General features: G+C 32.6%; 1 protein-coding gene across 1 annotated transcript in view; it reads right to left on the bottom strand.

Moving 5' to 3' along the window:
- Positions 1 to 13,938: 13,938 nt before the first annotated feature.
- The window catches only part of LOC133631811 (proprotein convertase subtilisin/kexin type 5-like), a 48,518-nt gene continuing 41,163 nt past the window's right edge, over positions 13,939 to 21,293 (bottom strand). Inside the window, exons 16-18 of the mRNA XM_062023972.1 lie at positions 18,078 to 18,181; positions 17,789 to 17,999; positions 13,939 to 15,123 (exon numbers count right to left, since the gene is read on the bottom strand). Of these exons, the coding sequence (XP_061879956.1) occupies positions 14,693 to 15,123; positions 17,789 to 17,999; positions 18,078 to 18,181 (746 nt within the window). The 3' untranslated portion in view covers positions 13,939 to 14,692. The remainder of the gene's footprint in view (positions 15,124 to 17,788; positions 18,000 to 18,077; positions 18,182 to 21,293) is intronic.

Here is a 21,293-nt window from a genome sequence, read left to right as displayed (position 1 = left end):
ACCCGAAAATGGAAGAAATTAGAAGAAAATGCATATTTTACGGAAAAAAAAATTTTTGCAAAATGTCGTAAAAAAAATTCAAAAAAACGGACTTGCTTCAGCAGCACAATTCTGGTGCTGTAGTTGTAGGAGATGTCTCAAAACGTCATCAGGAGTCCCGACTAAACCCGTAAATGTAAGAAAATGTAAGAAAATGCATTTTTTAAGAAAAACATTTTTTGCTAAAATGTCGTAAGGGGGGACCCTGTCGTAAAAATTCAAAAAAACGGACTTGCTTCAGCAGCACAATTCTGGTGCTGTAGTTGTAGGAGATGTCTCAAAACGTCATCAGGAGTCCCGACTAAACCCGTAAATGTAAGAAAATGTAAGAAAATGCATTTTTTAAGAAAAACATTTTTTGCTAAAATGTCGTAAGGGGGGACCCTGTCGTAAAAATTCCAAAAAACGGACTTGCTTCAGCAGCACAATTCTGGTGCTGTAGTTGTAGGAGATGTCTCAAAACGTCATCAGGAGTCCCGACTAAACCCGTAAATGCAAGAAAATGTAAGAAAATGCATTTTTTAAGAAAACATTTTTTTGCTAAAATGTCATAAGGGGGGACCCTGTCGTAAAAATTCCAAAAAACGGACTTGCTTCAGCAGCACAATTCTGGTGCTGTAGTTGTAGGAGATGTCTCAAAACGTCATCAGGAGTCCCGACTAAACCCGTAAATGTAAGAAAGTGTAAGAAAATGCATTTTTTAAGAAAAACATTTTTTGCTAAAATGTCGTAAGGGGGGAGACCCTGTCGTAAAAATTCCAAAAAACGGACTTGCTTCAGCAGTACAATTCTGGTGCTGTAGTTGTAGGAGATGTCTCAAAACGTCATCAGGAGTCCCTACAAAACCTAAAAATGGCATAAAATGCTTTTTTTGGGAAAACTTTTTTTTTACAAAAAAAAATTCAAAAAACAGACTTGCTTCAGCAGCACAATTCTGGTGCTGTAGTTGTAGGAGATGTCTCAAAACGTCATCAGGAGTCCCGACTAAACCCGTAAATGTAAGAAAATGTATGAAAATGCATTTTTTATGAAAAACATTTTTTGCTAAAATGTCGTAAGGGGGGACCCTGTCGTAAAAATTCCAAAAAACGGACTTGCTTCAGCAGCACAATTCTGGTGCTGTAGTTGTAGGAGATGTCTCAAAACGTCATCAGGAGTCCCGACTAAACCCGTAAATGTAAGAAAATGCATTTTTTAAGAAAAACATTTTTTGCTAAAATGTCGTAAGGGGGGACCCTGTCGTAAAAATGCCAAAAAACGGACTTGCTTCAGCAGTACAATTCTGGTGCTGTAGTTGTAGGAGATGTCTCAAAACGTCATCAGGAGTCCCTACAAAACCTAAAAATGGCATAAAATGCTTTTTTTGGGAAAACTTTTTTTTTACAAAAAATTTTTACAAAATTTTTTTCCAAAAAACGGACTTGCTTCAGCAGCACAATTCTGGTGCTGTAGTTGTAGGAGATGTCTCAAAACGTCATCAGGAGTCCCGACTAAACCCGTAAATGTAAGAAAATGTAAGAAAATGCATTTTTTAAGAAAAACTTTTTTTGCTAAAATGTCGTAAGGGGGGACCCTGTCGTAAAAATTCCAAAAAACGAATTTGCTTCAGCAGCACAATTCTGGTGCTGTAGTTGTAGGAGATGTCTCAAAATGTCATCAGGAGTCCCGACTAAACCCGAAAATGGAAGAAATTAGAAGAAAATGCGTATTTTACGGAAAAAAAATATTTTGCAAAATGTTGTAAAAAAAATTCAAAAAAACGGACTTGCTTCAGCAGCACAATTCTGGTGCTGTAGTTGTAGGAGATGTCTCAAAACGCCATCAGGAGTCCCGACTAAACCCGTAAATGTAAGAAAATGTAAGAAAATGCATTTTTTAAGAAAAACATTTTTTCCTAAAATGTCGTAAGGGGGGACCCTGTCGTAAAAATTCCAAAAAACGGACTTGCTTCAGCAGTACAATTCTGGTGCTGTAGTTGTAGGAGATGTCTCAAAACGTCATCAGGAGTCCCTACAAAACCTAAAAATGGCATAAAATGCTTTTTTTGGGAAAACTTTTTTTTTACAAATTTTTTTTCCAAAAAACAGACTTGCTTCAGCAGCACAATTCTGGTGCTGTAGTTGTAGGAGATGTCTCAAAACGTCATCAGGAGTCCCGACTAAACCCGAAAATGGAAGAAATTAGAAGAAAATGCATATTTTACGGAAAAAAAATATTTTGCAAAATGTCGTAAAAATTTTTTAAAAAAACGGACTTGCTTTAGCAGCACAATTCTGGTGCTGTAGTTGTAGGAGATGTCTCAAAACGTCATCAGGAGTCCCTACAAAACCTAAAAATGGCATAAAATGCTTTTTTCGGGAAAACTTTTTTTTTACAAAAAAAAAATCCAAAAAACGGACTTGCTTCAGCAGCACAATTCTGGTGCTGTAGTTGTAGGAAATGTCTCAAAACGTCATCAGAAGTCCCGACTAAACCCGTAAATGTAAGAAAATGTAACAAAATGCATTTTTTACGAAAAACATTTTTTGCTAAAATGTCGTAAAAATTCCAAAAAACGGACTTGCTTCAGCAGCACAATTCTGGTGTTGTAGTTGTAGGAGATGTCTCAAAACGTCATCAGGAGTCCCGACTAAACCCGAAAATGGAAGAAATTAGAAGAAAATGCATATTTTACGGAAAAAAAAAATTTTGCAAAATGTCGTAAAAAAAATTCAAAAAAACGGACTTGCTTCAGCAGCACAATTCTGGTGCTGTAGTTGTAGGAGATGTCTCAAAACGTCATCAGGAGTCCCGACTAAACCCGTAAATGTAAGAAAATGTAAGAAAATGCATTTTTTAAGAAAAACATTTTTTGCTAAAATGTCGTAAGGGGGGACCCTGTCGTAAAAATTCAAAAAAACGGACTTGCTTCAGCAGCACAATTCTGGTGCTGTAGTTGTAGGAGATGTCTCAAAACGTCATCAGGAGTCCCGACTAAACCCGTAAATGTAAGAAAATGTAAGAAAATGCATTTTTTAAGAAAAACATTTTTTGCTAAAATGTCGTAAGGGGGGACCCTGTCGTAAAAATTCCAAAAAACGGACTTGCTTCAGCAGCACAATTCTGGTGCTGTAGTTGTAGGAGATGTCTCAAAACGTCATCAGGAGTCCCGACTAAACCCGTAAATGTAAGAAAATGCATTTTTTAAGAAAAACATTTTTTGCTAAAATGTCGTAAGGGGGGACCCTGTCGTAAAAATTCCAAAAAACGGACTTGCTTCAGCAGCACAATTCTGGTGCTGTAGTTGTAGGAGATGTCTCAAAACGTCATCAGGAGTCCCGACTAAACCCGTAAATGTAAGAAAATGTAAGAAAATGCATTTTTTAAGAAAAACATTTTTTGCTAAAATGTCGTAAGGGGGGACCCTGTCGTAAAAATTCCAAAAAACGGACTTGCTTCAGCAGCACAATTCTGGTGCTGTAGTTGTAGGAGATGTCTCAAAACTTCATCAGGAGTCCCGACTAAACCCGAAAATGGAAGAAATTAGAAGAAAATGCATATTTTACGGAAAAAAAATATTTTGCAAAATGTCGTAAAAAAAATTTTAAAAAACGGACTTGCTTTAGCAGCACAATTCTGGTGCTGTAGTTGTAAGAGTTGTCTCAAAACGTCATCAGGAGTCCCGACTAAACCCGTAAATGTAAGAAAATGTAAGAAAATGCATTTTTTAAGAAAAACATTTTTTGCTAAAATGTCGTAAGGGGGGACCCTGTCGTAAAAATTCCAAAAAACGGACTTGCTTCAGCAGCACAATTCTGGTGCTGTAGTTGTAGGAGATGTCTCAAAACGTCATCAGGAGTCCCTACAAAACCTAAAAATGGCATAAAATGCTTTTTTTGGGAAAACTTTTTTTTTACAAAAAATTTTTACAAATTTTTTTTCCAAAAAACGGACTTGCTTCAGCAGCACAATTCTGGTGCTGTAGTTGTAGGAGATGTCTCAAAACGTCATCAGGAGACCCGACTAAACCCGTAAATGTAAGAAAATGTAAGAAAATGCATTTTTTAAGAAAAACTTTTTTTGCTAAAATGTCGTAAGGGGGGACCCTGTCGTAAAAATTCCAAAAAACGAACTTGCTTCAGCAGCACAATTCTGGTGCTGTAGTTGTAGGAGATGTCTCAAAATGTCATCAGGAGTCCCGACTAAACCCGTAAATGTAAGAAAATGTAAGAAAATGCATTTTTTAAGAAAAACATTTTTTGCTAAAATGTCGTAAAAATTCCAAAAAACGAACTTGCTTCAGCAGCACAATTCTGGTGCTGTAGTTGTAGGAGATGTCTCAAAACGTCATCAGGAGTCCCGACTAAACCCGTAAATGTAAGAAAATGTAAGAAAATGCATTTTTTAAGAAAAACATTTTTTGCTAAAATGTCGTAAAAATTCCAAAAAACGGACTTGCTTCAGCAGCACAATTCTGGTGTTGTAGTTGTAGGAGATGTCTCAAAACGTCATCAGGAGTCCCGACTAAACCCGTAAATGTAAGAAAATGCATTTTTTAAGAAAAACATTTTTTGCTAAAATGTCGTAAGGGGGGACCCTGTCGTAAAAATTCCAAAAAACGGACTTGCTTCAGCAGCACAATTCTGGTGCTGTAGTTGTAGGAGATGTCTCAAAACGTCATCAGGAGTCCCGACTAAACCCGTAAATTTAAGAAAATGTAAGAAAATGCATTTTTTAAGAAAAACATTTTTTGCTAAAATGTCGTAAGGAGGTACCTGTCGCAAAAATTCCAAAAAACGAACGTGCTTCAGCAGCACAATTCTGGTGCTGTAGTTGTAGGAGATGTCTCAAAATGTCATCAGGAGTCCCGACTAAACCCGAAAATGGAAGAAATTAGAAGAAAATGCATATTTTACGGAAAAAAAATATTTTGCAAAATGTCGTAAAAAAAATTCAAAAAAACGGACTTGCTTCAGCAGCACAATTCTGGTGCTGTAGTTGTAGGAGATGTCTCAAAACGTCATCAGGAGTCCCTACAAAACCTAAAAATGGCATAAAATGCTTTTTTTGGGAAAACTTTTTTTTTACAAATTTTTTTTCCAAAAAACAGACTTGCTTCAGCAGCACAATTCTGGTGCTGTAGTTGTAGGAGATGTCTCAAAACGTCATCAGGAGTCCCGACTAAACCCGTAAATGTAAGAAAATGTAAGAAAATGCATTTTTTAAGAAAAAAATTTTTTGCTAAAATGTCGTAAGGGGGGACCCTGTCGTAAAAATTCCAAAAAACGGACTTGCTTCAGCAGCACAATTCTGGTGCTGTAGTTGTAGGAGATGTCTCAAAACGTCATCAGGAGTCCCGACTAAACCCGTAAATGTAAGAAAATGCATTTTTTAAGAAAAACATTTTTTGCTAAAATGTCGTAAGGGGGGACCCTGTCGTAAAAATTCCAAAACACGGACTTGCTTCAGCAGCACAATTCTGGTGCTGTAGTTGTAGGAGATGTCTCAAAACGTCATCAGGAGTCCCGACTAAATCCGAAAATGGAAGAAATTAGAAGAAAATGCATATTTTACGGAAAAAAAATATTTTGCAAAATGTCGTAAAAAAAAAATTAAAAAAAACGGACTTGCTTCAGCAGCACAATTCTGGTGCTGTAGTTGTAGGAGATGTCTCAAAACGTCATCAGGAGTCCCGACTAAACCCGTAAATGTAAGAAAATGTAAGAAAATGCATTTTTTAAGAAAAACATTTTTTGCTAAAATGTCGTAAGGGGGGACCCTGTCGTAAAAATGCCAAAAAACGGACTTGCTTCAGCAGCACAATTCTGGTGCTGTAGTTGTAGGAGATGTCTCAAAACGTCATCAGGAGTCCCGACTAAACCCGAAAATGGAAGAAATAGGAAGAAAATGCATATTTTAGGGAAAAAATTTTTTTTGCAAAATGTCGTAAAAAAAATTAAAAAAAAACTGACTTGCTTCAGCAGCACAATTCTGGTGCTGTAGTTGTAGGAGATGTCTCGAAACGTCATCAGGAGTCCCGACTAAACCCGTAAATGTAAGAAAATGTAAGAAAATGCATTTTTTAAGAAAAACATTTTTTGCTAAAATGTCGTAAGGGGGGACCCTGTCGTAAAAATTCCAAAAAACGGACTTGCTTCAGCAGCACAATTCTGGTGCTGTAGTTGTAGGAGATGTCTCAAAACGTCATCAGGAGTCCCGACTAAACCCGTAAATGTAAGAAAATGTAAGAAAATGCATTTTTTAAGAAAAACATTTTTTGCTAAAATGTCGTAAGGGGGGACCCTGTCGTAAAAATTCCAAAAAACGGACTTGCTTCAGCAGCACAATTCTGGTGCTGTAGTTGTAGGAGATGTCTCAAAACTTCATCAGGAGTCCCGACTAAACCCGAAAATGGAAGAAATTAGAAGAAAATGCATATTTTACGGAAAAAAAATATTTTGCAAAATGTCGTAAAAAAAATTTTAAAAAACGGACTTGCTTTAGCAGCACAATTCTGGTGCTGTAGTTGTAAGAGTTGTCTCAAAACGTCATCAGGAGTCCCGACTAAACCCGTAAATGTAAGAAAATGTAAGAAAATGCATTTTTTAAGAAAAACATTTTTTGCTAAAATGTCGTAAGGGGGGACCCTGTCGTAAAAATTCCAAAAAACGGACTTGCTTCAGCAGCACAATTCTGGTGCTGTAGTTGTAGGAGATGTCTCAAAACGTCATCAGGAGTCCCTACAAAACCTAAAAATGGCATAAAATGCTTTTTTTGGGAAAACTTTTTTTTTACAAAAAATTTTTACAAATTTTTTTTCCAAAAAACGGACTTGCTTCAGCAGCACAATTCTGGTGCTGTAGTTGTAGGAGATGTCTCAAAACGTCATCAGGAGACCCGACTAAACCCGTAAATGTAAGAAAATGTAAGAAAATGCATTTTTTAAGAAAAACTTTTTTTGCTAAAATGTCGTAAGGGGGGACCCTGTCGTAAAAATTCCAAAAAACGAACTTGCTTCAGCAGCACAATTCTGGTGCTGTAGTTGTAGGAGATGTCTCAAAATGTCATCAGGAGTCCCGACTAAACCCGTAAATGTAAGAAAATGTAAGAAAATGCATTTTTTAAGAAAAACATTTTTTGCTAAAATGTCGTAAAAATTCCAAAAAACGAACTTGCTTCAGCAGCACAATTCTGGTGCTGTAGTTGTAGGAGATGTCTCAAAACGTCATCAGGAGTCCCGACTAAACCCGTAAATGTAAGAAAATGTAAGAAAATGCATTTTTTAAGAAAAACATTTTTTGCTAAAATGTCGTAAAAATTCCAAAAAACGGACTTGCTTCAGCAGCACAATTCTGGTGTTGTAGTTGTAGGAGATGTCTCAAAACGTCATCAGGAGTCCCGACTAAACCCGTAAATGTAAGAAAATGCATTTTTTAAGAAAAACATTTTTTGCTAAAATGTCGTAAGGGGGGACCCTGTCGTAAAAATTCCAAAAAACGGACTTGCTTCAGCAGCACAATTCTGGTGCTGTAGTTGTAGGAGATGTCTCAAAACGTCATCAGGAGTCCCGACTAAACCCGTAAATTTAAGAAAATGTAAGAAAATGCATTTTTTAAGAAAAACATTTTTTGCTAAAATGTCGTAAGGAGGTACCTGTCGCAAAAATTCCAAAAAACGAACGTGCTTCAGCAGCACAATTCTGGTGCTGTAGTTGTAGGAGATGTCTCAAAATGTCATCAGGAGTCCCGACTAAACCCGAAAATGGAAGAAATTAGAAGAAAATGCATATTTTACGGAAAAAAAATATTTTGCAAAATGTCGTAAAAAAAATTCAAAAAAACGGACTTGCTTCAGCAGCACAATTCTGGTGCTGTAGTTGTAGGAGATGTCTCAAAACGTCATCAGGAGTCCCTACAAAACCTAAAAATGGCATAAAATGCTTTTTTTGGGAAAACTTTTTTTTTACAAATTTTTTTTCCAAAAAACAGACTTGCTTCAGCAGCACAATTCTGGTGCTGTAGTTGTAGGAGATGTCTCAAAACGTCATCAGGAGTCCCGACTAAACCCGTAAATGTAAGAAAATGTAAGAAAATGCATTTTTTAAGAAAAACTTTTTTTGCTAAAATGTCGTAAGGGGGGACCCTGTCGTAAAAATTCCAAAAAACGGACTTGCTTCAGCAGCACAATTCTGGTGCTGTAGTTGTAGGAGATGTCTCAAAACGTCATCAGGAGTCCCGACTAAACCCGAAAATGGAAGAAATTAGAAGAAAATGCATATTTTTTTTAGGAAAAAAAATATTTTGCAAAATGTCGTAAAAAAAATTCCAAAAAACGGACTTGCTTCAGCAGCACAATTCTGGTGCTGTAGTTGTAGGAGATGTCTCAAAACGTCATCAGGAGTCCCGACTAAACCCGAAAATGGAAGAAATTAGAAGAAAATGCATATTTTACGGAAAAAATTTTTTTTGCAAAATGTCGTAAAAAAAATTCCAAAAAACGGACTTGCTTCAGCAGCACAATTCTGGTGCTGTAGTTGTAGGAGATGTCTCAAAACGTCATCAGGAGTCCCGACTAAACCCGTAAATGTAAGAAAATGTAAGAAAATGCATTTTTTAAGAAAAACTTTTTTTGCTAAAATGTCGTAAGGGGGGACCCTGTCGTAAAAATTCCAAAAAACGGACTTGCTTCAGCAGCACAATTCTGGTGCTGTAGTTGTAGGAGATGTCTCAAAACGTCATCAGGAGTCCCGACTAAACCCGTAAATTTAAGAAAATGTAAGAAAATGCATTTTTTAAGAAAAACGTTTTTTGCTACAATGTCGTAAGGAGGTACCTGTCGCAAAAATTCCAAAAAACGAACTTGCTTCAGCAGCACAATTCTGGTGCTGTAGTTGTAGGAGATGTCTCAAAACGTCATCAGGAGTCCCGACTAAACCCGAAAATGGAAGAAATTAGAAGAAAATGCATATTTTACGGAAAAAAAATATTTTGCAAAATGTCGTAAAAAAAAATCAAAAAAACGGACTTGCTTCAGCAGCACAATTCTGGTACTGTAGTTGTAGGAGATGTCTCAAAACGTCATCAGGAGTCCCTACAAAACTTAAAAATGGCATAAAATGCTTTTTTTGGGAAAACTTTTTTTTTACAAAAAAAAATTCAAAAAACAGACTTGCTATGTTGTCATTGTAGCATAGTCAACTGAATATGGGTTGAAAAGGATTTGCAGATCATTGTATTCCGTTTATATTTACATCTAACACAATTTCCCAACTCATATGGAAACGGGGTTTGTAATAAAAATATGCATGCCAGCAACTTGAGGGTTCCAGGTTTGATCCCCGCTTCCGCCATATAGTCACTGCCGTTGTGTCCTTGGGCAAGACACTTTACCCACCTGCTCCCAGCGCCGCACTGGTTTAAATGTAACTCAGATATTGGGTTTCACTATGTTAAAGCGCTTTGAGTCACTAGAGAAAAAGCGCTATATAAAAATAAATCACTCACATTTTTTACCACAAATATTTTTTGTCTTTTTACACGCGTGTATTTTTTTTAATCAACTATTATACACATTTGAAATCATATTTCATTGTGCTAGTAGGTGGGCCCGTGAGTCTATTTATGATATTAACAATTTTGTTAAAGCTTCTTCAATGTAAAGTTTAGAGAATATCAGGTGAAGTTATGTGTGCTTGACTGTCCACGCCAGGAGTCACCAACCTTTTTGAAACCAAGAGCTACTTCTTGGGTACTGATTAATGCGAAGGGCTACCAGTTTGATACACACTTAAATAAATTGCCAGAAATAGCCAATTTGCTCAATTTACCTTTAACTCTATGTTATTATTAATAATTAATGATATTTACACTTAATTGAACCGTTTAAAAGAGGAGAAAACACAAACAAAATGACAATTAAATTTTGAAACATAGTTTATCTTCAATTTCGACTCTTTAAAATTCAAAATTCAACCGAAAAAAAGAAGAGAAAAACTAGCTAATTCGAATTTTTTGGAAAAAATAAAAATAATAATTTATGGAACATCATTAGTAATTTTTCCTGATTAAGATTAATTTTAGAATTTTGATGACATGTTTTAAATAGGTTAAAATCCAATCTACAATTTTTTTTAGAATATATAACAAATTGGACCAAGCTATATTTCTAACAAAGACAAATCATTATTTCTTCTAGATTTTTCAGAACAAAAATGTTAAAAGAAATTCAAAATACTTTCAAATAAGATTTAAATTTGATTCTACAGATTTTCTAGATTTGCCAGAATAATTTTTTTGAATTTTAATCATAATAAGTTTGAAGAAATATTTCACAAATATTCTTCGTCGAAAAAACAGAAGCTAAAATGAAGAATTAAATTAAAATTGATTTATTATTCTTTACGATAAAATAAAAAAAATTAGTTGAACATTGATTTAGATTGTCAGGAAAGAAGAGGAAGGAATTTAAAAGGTAAAAAGGTATATGTGTTTAAAAATCCTAAAATCATTTTTAAGGTTGTATTTTTTCTCTAAAATTGTCTTTCTGAAAGTTATAAGAAGCAAAGTAAAAAAAATTAATGAATTTATTTAAACAAGTGAAGACCAAGTCTTTAAAATATTTTCTTGGATTTTCAAATTCTATTTGAGTTTTGTCTCTCTTAGAATTAAAAATGTCGGGCAAAGCGAGACCATCTTGCCAGTAAATAAATAAAATTAAAAAAATAGAGGCAGCTCACTGGTAAGTGCTGCTATTTGAGCTATTTTTAGAACAGGCCAGCGGGCTACTCATCTGGTCCTTACGGGCTACCTGGTGCCTGTGGGCACCGCGTTGGTGACCCCTGCTCTACGCCTACCAATAATAGCACGAGCTACTACTGTACACTAAGTACACGGCATGAGATGTTACACAAGTGCCGTTCAAGAGTGGACTTACAGTAGGAGACATTCTTTGCTGCAAATGTCACAGAATAAAGTTAACCCACTAAAATGTTTCAGTCACAGCATCTCAATCATGACAGATGATCTTTGTGAGAAGTCTCTTCTCATCTCTGGGAGACCACCGGCGGCTTTCTACGGTCATTTCAAATATTGGGAGTTCTTATGTAAGAGAAGCCTCAGCACCAAAGATGATGCGCTTAGTTCCACAAGAAAGTATTTCAAAAAAAAAAATGTCGTGTCATCGTTAAACAAAGCCGGCGTTCATTTGCTGTAAATAGCTGGAAAATGACTGTAAATGGGTCAAATAGATACATAAACCCAAATTAATAGTAGTAGCTAGCATATTGTAATTACTATCAGCTGTACCACCATAAATTAATCCATACATGGAAGGTTTGGGCCGGGCTGTGGGATCACAGACTGGGGCGATTTCTGAACTGAATCGCAAGATGGATCACATCATGGAAAAGCTGGTTGAACGGGAAAAATTGGATATGAGAGCAGCCAGCACGGACGAATAGAACAGACAAGCCATTGTAATGTCTGCTTGCGGAAAAACAAAAATCCTAATCTACGATTTTACTCCCTCGAATGGCCTTGACGCTGCAACAACAGGAGCAGGCTGTTCTGAAAACCGAGGACACCTCAACGATGGACGCTTTTGACCTCCCTCCCTCCTCAACGACACCTGGGGGAGTAGAACTTTTGCTTGCATGCAAAACTGCCCCAGGCCTATGGACACTACATCAACACACCCAAGACAATGGGCATATACACTCCCCCACCCCGCGCCTTCACCACCGCTTGATTCTCCTTCGGGGTGATGGACGGCTGGCAGCGCTTCATAGCAGCAGTCGACCTCCAGGGCCCCAACTCCCCCCCTCTGTTGCGAGTTGTCGTGATTAAATGTAACATGTTTATGTGTGCATGGCATGGAGGTTTTTTCCCATTCCAGACTAGGCCCCCTTAGGAGCCCAGTCTAGATTGTATTTTTTTTACTCATCTTCTTCCCCGGCATTTTACCTTTTTCCCACCTTTTACGGGGCGCCTCATGGCGACCCATCAGCGTTCCTGTTCTGTAACCCTGTACACTGTTTGATCTTGAACAGGTTTGTCGTACTTGTGCAATGACAATAAAGTCCTTCCCTATCCTATCCTATATAGCACGATACAGTGGTACGCCAAAGAATCGCTCGATTAAAGGACAGTGTTTTATATTCCTATATTCAAACACAGTGTGACTGTTCAAACTGTGTGTAATGTTACAGTGGCCAAAAAATATTAAATACACTTGTTAAATAAAACCTCTGGCTTGTTTTTAATGAATACTTAGGCCTACTACGCTACTGTATTTCATTGTTGGTCATTACGGTGGTACTTGGAGAGCCAAGTGTTTTCTGAGGGGGTACAGTTTGAGAACCACTGCGATACAGGAAGGGGTGTACAGCAACTTGACTCCTGCATACGGCGATTGGGCGATAACGACACATAGCAACAGCAAAAAAAACGGACAATACAGCTTGCCGACCTGTGTGAGTATTTGAGCCGATATCGTCACAATTGAATCACGATACAAGTGTCTTGGCAATAATAATCAATACATTGCAAGAGCATCAACTACCACTCTTGATAACGATATTTTGCCTGTGATACTGATACAGCCAACGTACCAAAATGGATACCAGCGATAATACTTGAGAAGAAGAAAAAAAATCTATTATATCACTGTGATACTGGTCCACAACACTGATACAATAATCAATACATTGCAAGAGAATCAACTGCCACTCTTGATAACGATATTTTGCCTGTGATACTGATAGTTTTGCGATATAGCCAACATACCAAAATGGATACCAACGATAATACTTGAGATTTTTTTAATTTTTATAATATCACTGTGATACTGGTCCACAACACTGATACAATAATCGATACATGCTGGTATTGTATTCAAGTTAGTGAAAATGTAAAGTTGAGTGGCTCTAAATAAAATGTCAGTGAAATATGTTGCTTTTGATATCAAAAGTAACACGATACAGCACTTGTACCAAAATCACAATGTTCAATGGAATTAGCTGTGAAATAACTGTTTGGATCTGGTACTGGAAAAAAAAAAGTATTAATGATATCACTGTGATACTGGTCCACAACATTGATAGCATTATGATGTGTTGGTAGTATAATAGCTGATACTGTATTCATGTTAGTAAACATGTAGTTGAGTATCTATAAGTAAGATATCAGTGCGATATGTTGCTCCTGATATCAAAATATCACGATACAGCACTAGTAACACAACCGACATTTTTAATGGAATTAGCTGTAAAATAACGGTTTCTTGCTGATGCTGAAGAAAAACAACTATACTGTAAAATAATGACCAACAATATCGATAGTATCGCAACACAAGGATTGAACGATGCGGGCGATACATATTGATATTGGTGTTACTGAAAAGGCAGTTAAATATCTTTTGAAATCAGTGCAATACATTGTTCATGATATCAAAGTATCACGATACAGCACTTTTACCACAATTGAACATTTTAATGGTATTAGCATATATATATGTATATATATATATATATACATACATACATACATACATACATGTATGTATGTATGTATGTATGTATGTATGTATGTATGTATGTATGTATGTATGTATGTATGTATGTATGTATGTATATATGTATGTATGTATATATAATATTTCGATTGGTATCATTTTGTATTATATATATATACGTATATATATATATATATATACGTATATATATATATATATATATATATATATATATATATATATATATATATATATATATATATATATATATATATATATATATATATATACAGATACATTGTGTGTATATATATATATTTTAGCATTATTTCTAGAAATAAGAAAATTAAAAAAAACGTCAATCATATTCTCCAATTTTAAAAAGCACAATTGTGTGATTGATTTCCCCCAATAATATTGCAAAATATATATATATGTATACATTTAACTCTACTTTCAGGTTTATTTTTCTTATTTAAAAAAATGTACGCAGTTTTTTTTAAACCCTCACGCATCCAAATTGTTTAGAATTTTTTTTTTAGATATTTTTTCCTTTTTATGTATTGAGTTTTAACGAAAAACTGTTGAAAAAAAGATGTAATCGTATTTATTGTTTCTGAAAAACGTGATTATTTTTTTAAAAAGGGGAAAAAAAACAAGTGATATATTTTCAATAAGACTAATTATTATGACAAACAATAGTAGTGAAATAAAGTGTAATTCCTCCCTTTTTAAAAAATATTTAAATAAAAAGAAAAAAAACAGCACAAAAAATGTAGTGTATTGCCAAAGTTTGTGATTTTCTTCTTCTAAATTAATACATATATAACTTTTCATGCAGTCAAATTTTTGGAGCCCAATGCGATGACATTTTAATGGACTTTTTACTGCATTTCAATAAATGTTTAGCATTTTTTAATTACATTTTTATTGACGTTATAATGCATTTGATTATATATTATATGATCAATTATATTTGATTTAAAAACATACTTTTGTTGGGGTTTTTTTTACTATTACATGTATTCTTAGTAAATACTTAATTTTTATAACATTTTATTTAGCTTTTTACTGCATTAGATTTTATTCCAATTTCCTGCTAGATTCAATGTGACTTTTTACCGCATCTTCTTACTATTGATGTGTTGAATAATAATTAAAAGTGTCAAGTGTAAGAGTAGCTTTCATCATCATACTCCAGCTCAATTTCATCGTCATCGTCATCCAAAAGGCCGTACTTGAACTTCCTGTAGACGGTGCCATCCTGCCCCATGTACACGATGTCATCATCTCCGTCGTCCTCGTCGGAAGCCTCACATTCCACCATGCGGTCGCTGTAGTCGCCGAACGCGTCCACTTGCCGCCGTCCTGCGTCTTCATTGCCGTCCAGCTTCTCGTAGCCTCCGCTTTTGACGCGGGCCGTGGCGAAGTTGGCGGCTCCGGCGGACTTGGAGCGAGCGTGGAGGAAGACGAAGACGCCGCCCCCCGCGGACAGGACCAGGAGGACAAAGATGGTGACGGCTACCTTGGCGGAGCCTTCGGCCTCCAGGTCTTCGGCGTTTCTCATCACAAAATTGACGCCGAGGATGCACTCGTCTGCGAAGAAGAGCAGTAGAACAATCTAGAAAAGCCAAATAAAAGCAGTCTTGTCTGGTAGCAGCTGGAGGACAAAGAAGCAATCAATCCCGCCCGCCAAATAAAGTAATGACACTGTACAAGGGTACAGGTGTCCAAGCGTCTCTCCTCAAATTGAGCCAAATTTAATTCTGTCTCTGTTTTAATTCTTTGCTTCTTGTCTTGTTTAATAAATGTCATCAGTGTTTGAACCTGACAGTATCGCCTCTCTGTGGGAAGAAAACTACCTCTTTAGATACCCAATAAGAAAAAAGCACACATCTCCATGTTGCACACTTCTTCCCTTTTTATTTGGAATTTGTTTTTGCTGTTAGCGTTATTTCTAGAAATAAAAAATGAAAAAACGTCAATCATGTTCTCCAATTTAAAAAGGCACAATTTTGTGATATTTTTATAAATATATATTCATATATTTTCAACTCTACACTCAGGTTTATATTTCTAATTTAAGAAAATGTATGTGTTTTTTTAAACCCCCTTTTGTTCTTAGCGTTATTTCTAGAAGTAAAAAATGAAAAAAACATCAATCATATTCTGCAATTTAAAAAAGCACAATTTTGTGATATTTTTTTAGATATATATTTATATATTTTTAACTCTACACTCAGGTTTATATTTCTAATTTAAGAAAATGTATGTTTGTTTTTTTTAAACCCTCTTTTGTTGTTAGCGTTATTTCTACAAATTAAAAAAACAAAACAAAAAAACGTCAATCATATTCTCCAATTTAAAAAAACACAATTTTGTGATATTTTTTATAAATATATTTTCATATATTTTTAACTCACACTCAGGTTTATATTTCTAATTTAAGAAAATGTATGTTGTTTTTTTAACCCTCTTTTGTTCTTAGCATTATTTCTACAAATTTAAAAAAAAAAAAAAAAAAACCTCAATCATATTCTCCAATTTAAAAAAAACACAATTTTTTGATATTTTTTATAAATATATTTTCATATATTTTTAACTCTGCACTCAGGTTTATATTTCAAATTTAAGAAAATGTATGTTTTGTTTTTTTAAACCCTCTTTTGTTGTTAGCGTTATTTCTAATAAAAAATAAAAACGTCAATCATATTCTCCAATTTATAAAGGCACAATTTTGTGATATTTTTATAAATATATTTTTAACTCTACACTCAGATTTTTTTTTTCTAATTTAAGAAAATGTATGTTGTTGTTTTTTAAACCCTTTTTTGTTGTTAGCGTTATTTCTACAAATTAAAACACAAAATAAAAAAACGTCAATTGTATTCTTCAATTTAAAAAAACACAATTTTGTGATTAATATATTTTTATATATTTTTAACTCTACACTCAGGTTTATATTTCAAATGTAAGAAATTTTTTTTTTTTTTTAAACCCTCTTTTGTTCTTAGCGTTATTTCTACAAATTAAAAAACAAAACAAAAAAACGTCAATCATATTCTCCAATCTAAAAAAACACAATTTTGTGATGTTTAATATATTTGTATATACTTTTAACTCTACACTCAGGTTTATTTTTCTAATTTAAGAAAATGTATGGTTTTTTTTAAACCCTCTTTTGTTGTTGGCGTTATTTCTACAAAAAACAAAAACAAAACAAAAAAAAACGTCAATCATAATCTCCAATTTAAAAAAGCACAATTTTGTGATGTTTAATATATTTTTATATATTTTTAACTCTACACTTAGGTTTATATTTCAAATTTAACAAAATGTATGTATTTTTTTAAACCTTTTGTTGTTAGCGTTATTTCTACAAATTAAAAAAAAAAAAAAAAAGTCAATCATATTCTCCAATTTAAAAAGGCACAATTTTGTGATATTTTTATAAATATATTTTTAAATCTACACTCAGATTTATATTTAAAATTTAAGAAAATGTATGTTTTTTTTAAAACCCTCTTTTGTTGTTAGCGTTATTTCTACAAACAAAAAAAAACGTCAATCATATTCTCCAAAAAACCACAATTTTGTGATGTTTTTTTGATATATTTGTATATATTTTTATCTCTACACTCAGGCTTATTTTTCTAATTTAAGAAAATGTAGGTGCTTTTTTTTTTTAACCCTCATACATCCAAATTGTTATGAATTTTTTTTATTTTCATTGTATTGAGATTTATATTTATATTTATTGTTTCTGAAAAACAGAATTCTTTAAGACAAGGGAAAAATAAACCAAATTATATATTTTCGATAAAACAAATAATTATCACACACAATAGAAGTGAAATAAACTGCAAAATTCCTCTCTTTTTATTTTAAATATATTATAAAAAGAAAAAACAGGTGTAAAAAAAAAACTTAGTGTATTGTCAAAATTTGTGATTTTTCTTCTTCCAAATAGCCCCCCTCCCAAAAAAACTATTTAGGACATATATGTTTTATTGCATTGCCAAAAACAGGGAAGTAGAAAAAAACTCAGACTTAATGTTTTGTATATTTTCATTTGAAATTACATTTTCACTTTATTGTTGTGGAGGAGATCCTTTTGTTCCAACTTCAATGGAAGTAACTTTTACGGTGAATGACTGCAACATTTCTGATTTCCCAGTTTTCCTGAATGCACCAGTTTACTTACAACTTACCCTGGTGAGGTGGTGCAGGTGTTCCTAATGAAGTGGACATGTTCCCTTACCTTGAGAGGCGTCACAGTCGCAGCACCGCCAGGCCATGGGCTTGTCAGCGGGCAGCGTGTGGTCTCGGCAGCAGCTCAGACAGCGTCCGTCGTCGGCCAGCATCTGAGAGGCGGGGCAATCGGTGCAGTTCCACACACCTGGGCCACGGCAGCCGAGGCAGGACGGGTCGCAGGGTCTGCAGTCGGGCTTGTCGCTTTCAGACGCCGACTTCTGGAGAAGAAGAAGAAGAAGAGGATCCTGACCCGTCTAGCATGTGAAGATGGAGGTGACGTTAATGAAGGTGAAGACCTGGGAGCCTTCATAGTAGCCAATCAGACACTGGGATTCACAGATGCTTGAACCTATCAGCCTGTAGCCATGGTAACAGGACTGGCAGGATAGAGCGCCATCACCTGGACATAAAAAGGGATTAGGAAGTAAGTCCGTTATTGTATTCATTTTATATTATGTTTATTTTGTATCATCTTTTGTCATTCATGACATGACACAACTTTTAACACAATTATTTATAATTATTGTTTCTATTGTCATTTTTAGTATTATAATTTTTTTATTTTTTTTTTACATTTTACTGTATTTAATGTCATTTTGAGTATACTTTATTTCTTATCTGATTTTTACGGCATGTAATGCCATTTTTAGTGGTTTAATTTAAAGGTTACGTTTCACTGCACTTAATTTAAATATACATTATATTTAAAAAAAATTATGACATTTTCCCTTTATTTAATATTGTTTTTCATTTAGTTTTTATACAATTTTGTCAAATTTTAATGACATTTAATTGACTTTTAACTGCAATCGATCGAATGTTTAGCATTTGGAAATTACATTCTTATGACAGTTTAATTATATATTTTATGATCAATTACTGACTTGTGTCAGATATATATTTTTATGATCAATTATATTCTATTTAAAACCATATATTCTATTTAAAACCAATTATTTATAATTATTGTTTCCATTGTCATTTTTAGTATTAGAATTTTTTTTACATTTTACTGCATTTAATGTCATTTTTAGTATACCTTATTTCTTATATGATTTTTACGGCATGTAATGCCATTTTTAGTGGTTTAATTTAAATTTTACGTTTCACTGCACTTAATTTAAATATGCATTATATTTTTTTAAAAATTATGACATTTTCCCTTTATTTATTATTGTTTTTCATTTAGTTTTTATGCAATTTTGTCCAATTTTAATGACATTTAATTGACTTTTAACTGCAATCGATCGAATGTTTAGCATTTTGAAATTACATTTTTATGACAGTTTAATGACATATTTTATGATCAATTATTTTCTATTTAAAACCATAGTTTTGTTCATTTTTAACACAATTATTTATAATTATTGTTTCTATTGTCATTTTTAGTATTATAATTTTTTTTACATTTTACTGTATTTAATGTTATTTTTAGTATACTTTATTTCTTATATGATTTTTACGGAATGTAAAGCCATTTTTAGTGGTTTAATTTAAATTTTACGTTTCACTGCATTTAATTTAAATATACATTATATTTAAAAAAAATTATGACATTTTCCCTTTATTTGTTATTGTTTTTCATTTAGTTTTTTATGCAATTTTGTCAAATTATAACGTCAATTAAACCGTCATAAAAATGTAATTTCAAAATGCTAAACATTTGATCGATTACAGTTAAAAGTCAATTAAATGTCATTAAAATTTGACAAAATTGCATAAAAAACTAAATGAAAAACAATAAAAAATAAAGGGAACATTTCATTAATTTTTTTTCAAATATAATGTATATTTAAATTAAGTGCAGTGAAACGTAAAATTTAAATCAAACCACTAAATATGGCATTACATGCCATAAAAATCATATAAGAAATAAAGTGACATTTAATTGACTTTTAACTGCAATCGATCAAATGTTAAGCATTTTGAAATTACATTTTTACGACAGTTTAATTGATGTTATAATGGATTTGATCAATCTTTTATGAATTATGTATTTTATGATAAATTATATTCTATTTAAAACCATAGTTTTGTTAGTTTTTTATTTTTGAATAAATTGAATTTTTTTGGTAGTAAATATTACATTTTTGTGACATTTTGTTTGAGTTTTATTGCATTTAATTACATTTTGTATTATATTTTATTCCAATTTCTTACTAAATTCAATTTGACTTGTTACTGCATTTAATGTCATTTTTAGTATACTTTATTTTTTATATGATTTTTACGGCATGTAATGCCATTTTTAGTGGTTTAATTTACATTTCACGTTTCCTGCACTTAATTTAAATATACATTATATTTTTTTTAAATTGACATTTTCCCTTTATTATTTATTGTTTTCATTTAGTTTTTATGCAATTTTGTCAAATTTTAATGACATTTAATTGACTTTTAACCGCAATCGATCGAATGTTTAGCATTTTGAAATTACATTTTTATGAAAGTTTAATTGACGTTATAATGGATTTGATAACTCTTTTATAAATTATATATTTTATGATCAATTATATTGTATTTAAAACCATAGTTTTGTTAATTTTTTATTTTGGAGTATATTTAATTTTTTTTCGTAGTAAATATTTAATTTTTGTGACATTTTATTTGACTTTTATTGCATTTAATTACATTTTGTATTACATTTTATTCCAAATTCCTACTAAATTCAATTGGACTTTTTACTGCATTTCACTGCATTTTAGTACTTTAGATTTGTTTTTTTACATTTTAATTGACTTTTTATTATATTTGTATAATATTTTTAAAATGATCCTCATATTTATTAACTGATTATTGTAGGTTATTATATTTAATTGTTCCTTTTTTGCTAAGCAAGAGGGTACAATTAAATGTAGTTTAATTCAAATGTTAAGTTTTACTGCACTCCATTTCAATATATATATATATATTTTTATTTTTATTTTTTTTAAATCTGTACTTTAGTTTATTTCATTCCGTTTTTAGTCTATGTCAAATTTTGATGACATTTTAAATGACTTTTTACTGCATTTGAATAAATGTTTACCTTTTTTTTATTACATTTTTATCGACGTTATAATGCATTTGATTCCATTTTTATAAATTATATATTATATGATCATACATACTATTGTTAGGTGTTTTTACTATTACATGTATTCTTATTAAATACTTAATTTTTATAACATGTTATTTTGCTTTTTACTGCATTAAATCAAATATGTATTAGATTTTATTCCAATTTCCTACTAGATTCAATTTGACTTTTTACTGCATCTTATTACTATTAATGTGTTTAATAACAAAAGTGTCAAGTGTAAGAGTAGCTTTCATCATCATACTCCAGCTCAATTGCATTTAATTACATTTTGTATTATATTTCATTCCAATTTCCTACTAAATTCAATTTGACTTTTTACTGCATTTCACGGCATTTTAGTACTTTAGATTAGTTTTTTTTACATTTTAATTGACTTATTATATTTGTATAATATTTTTAAAATTATCCTCATATTTCTGAAATTGATTAT

The sequence above is a fragment of the Entelurus aequoreus genome, linkage group LG17 (assembly GCF_033978785.1).
Source record: "Entelurus aequoreus isolate RoL-2023_Sb linkage group LG17, RoL_Eaeq_v1.1, whole genome shotgun sequence".
NCBI lineage: Eukaryota > Metazoa > Chordata > Actinopteri > Syngnathiformes > Syngnathidae > Entelurus > Entelurus aequoreus.
Note: the sequence above shows the minus strand (reverse complement) of the source record. Positions and strands in the feature narration are given on the sequence as shown.